The sequence below is a fragment of the Antrostomus carolinensis genome, unplaced genomic scaffold (assembly GCF_000700745.2).
Source record: "Antrostomus carolinensis isolate BGI_N321 unplaced genomic scaffold, ASM70074v2 scaffold40555, whole genome shotgun sequence".
Lineage (NCBI taxonomy): Eukaryota > Metazoa > Chordata > Aves > Caprimulgiformes > Caprimulgidae > Antrostomus > Antrostomus carolinensis.
Genome location: NW_010316441.1, coordinates 4,128 through 6,332, shown reverse-complemented (window position 1 = coordinate 6,332; position 2,205 = coordinate 4,128). Strand labels below are relative to the sequence as shown.

The following is a 2,205-nucleotide window of genomic DNA, read 5'->3' as shown; positions in this document are numbered from 1 at the left end:
GTCTGGTCTTGAAATTACTGCAACAAGTTGATTAACTTCTGGTATGTTGACACCTCACCAGTTACTGCATCACTCTGCAGCAGCTGGAGAGCACATACATGAGGCTGAAGAAGCATTTTTAGGATTTTAATGGGAAAAACCCTGCTCAGCGACCTCTCGTGTTCAACTGAACAGCATTTTTAGATGAGATGGCTTTATGGACTTTCTGTAAGTCAGCCTTAAGAATTCTTTACCATTGGTATTGATTTCTTTTTATATAAAAGAACATCAACTGCTTTGGGTATATACTTCCTCTAAATATGACATTTAGAGAAGAGATACCTGTCGGAGTCAAACATACTGTTTTTGTAACTCCAGCAACATGGCTATTTGATGCAATATGTTAGTGAAATAAAATACCACAGAATTCCTGGATTGCATACAGCCTTCTCAGGGTTCTCTAGGTAGGAAGCCATTTTTGGAAAACTGTTACCATACTGTCAGGGAACAGCATACTGTAAATTAGAAAGAGGTTTAAAAATATTTATCTCTTACCTGATGAATGGAAGACATCTGGGTTAGGCTGCTTAACAAAAAAAAAAAAAATCGGTATAACTTAGAAATACTTTATTTTGAGAATATCTTTAACCAAAATATTTACTGTCTTTGACACTGCACTACAGCACAGCAGCAGTCATGGCAAATCTTCAGTGATGGCTGAATTACAGGCTTCTCTGACATTGCCATAATGTTTCCTGCTAAACTGGAAAAAAAGTGTCACTTATGCTGGATTTAGCTACAAACACAGGAAGAAAGATGCTTTCTACTTGATCTGCTCCTGTAGAAAAGTTTCAATGTTTGCAGTTTGTCTTTCTGCAGACAGATACTGTTCAGTATCATTATCATTCGTTAGGAGTCTTTGATAATCCGTAGTTCAAAGCAGTTGTATTTCTGGTCACCAGCAATTGTCAGATAGCTGTCCCTTACAAGTGAAATTTTCTTCTACTTGTGTCCATTTCTCGGCGCTGAAATTTAAAAGAGAAGTTATTAACCAGCAAATTCATACAACAAGATACAAATAAGGATGACCACTCCGGTTTATAGTAGGGTAGGCAGTGAAATGTGTCACAGTTACAGTGTAGTTGAATCTTCATAGTCAGCTTTTCAAGATTAACGAGGGAGAAGATTATTGATTTAGAACTAAAGAACATGTAGCAGTCCTCTATCTACTGACAGTACATGAAGTGTCTTTAAAACAAAGAAGATTACCCATTTCATGAACTACACCAGGAGTATTAAAATTTTCCTCCTGGTATAGCTTGGATACTCGGTTCCAAGTTTTGCCAATCAACTGCAAGTCCATGGTAAAAATGACTGGAAGTGTAATTTATTGCTGCCTAGAGTAATACTTATATTTCACCTGAAGGTGTGTGGAGGTCAGTGTTACATTCTGTTCACTATTAGGAAGTGATGTTTATGTAAATTGCTCAATCACTTTAACAATATGATTCTTGCACTCACCTTGCATAAAAATAGCTCTAGTCAAGTTTACTTGGCTTCCAATAATAGCTTATACCAGGGAAGCATTTTTCACATTTGCTCATATTTGTGTATGTTAAAGAAATTACATTCTGCAAATAAGTGGTCATGGTATATTGACAGTTGTCATCCTTGCTATTTTTATTTTTGACTTGCCATACAGCAGAATGCTTCTACTTTGCATATTTCTCAAAATATACCTCTAAATATTTCAGTTAAGCACTTCTGTATTGAGAACTGCATTTATACTGCTTTTTTAGGCTAAGATTCGTGGTTACATTTCATGTCAGATTTTGTCTCCCTTCCCAAGCAGGACTAGTATCATTACTTAGACATACCTTATGAATCCATTCATATTCTCCAAATTTGGAATCAAAGGTTCCTTTTTGAAGAGACCTCAGCTTTAATGTAAAACGTGGCCCAAGTTCTTGGATCCCCACCTTCTTTTCACTCTTGAAGATATATCTTGGGGAAGGAAAAAAAAATATTAGGAAGTAAAGTTACAAGAACATACTCTCTCAGTTGGGAGTTTCTCGGAAAATGTTACCTATGGAATCTGAAAAAGATGTAGTCTCGCTGGTTGTGAAATGTAGCTACTTGTCTTCCAATGAACTGAGGATCATGTGGGAAGAGAGAAGCAAACATGCGACCAACAGAATGGCCGAGTCGTGTTGTAAAATTATTCAG

General features: G+C 36.6%; 1 protein-coding gene across 1 annotated transcript in view; it reads right to left on the bottom strand.

The window, feature by feature from the left end:
- Window positions 1-962: 962 nt before the first annotated feature.
- The window catches only part of RPF1 (ribosome production factor 1 homolog), a gene marked incomplete at its 5' end in the record, with an annotated part of 5,296 nt that continues 4,053 nt past the window's right edge, over window positions 963-2,205 (bottom strand). Inside the window, 3 exon segments of the mRNA XM_010168275.1 lie at window positions 963-1,004; window positions 1,857-1,983; window positions 2,066-2,205. The exon segment at window positions 2,066-2,205 is cut by the window's right edge and continues 1 nt beyond it. Of these exon segments, the coding sequence (XP_010166577.1) occupies window positions 963-1,004; window positions 1,857-1,983; window positions 2,066-2,205 (309 nt within the window).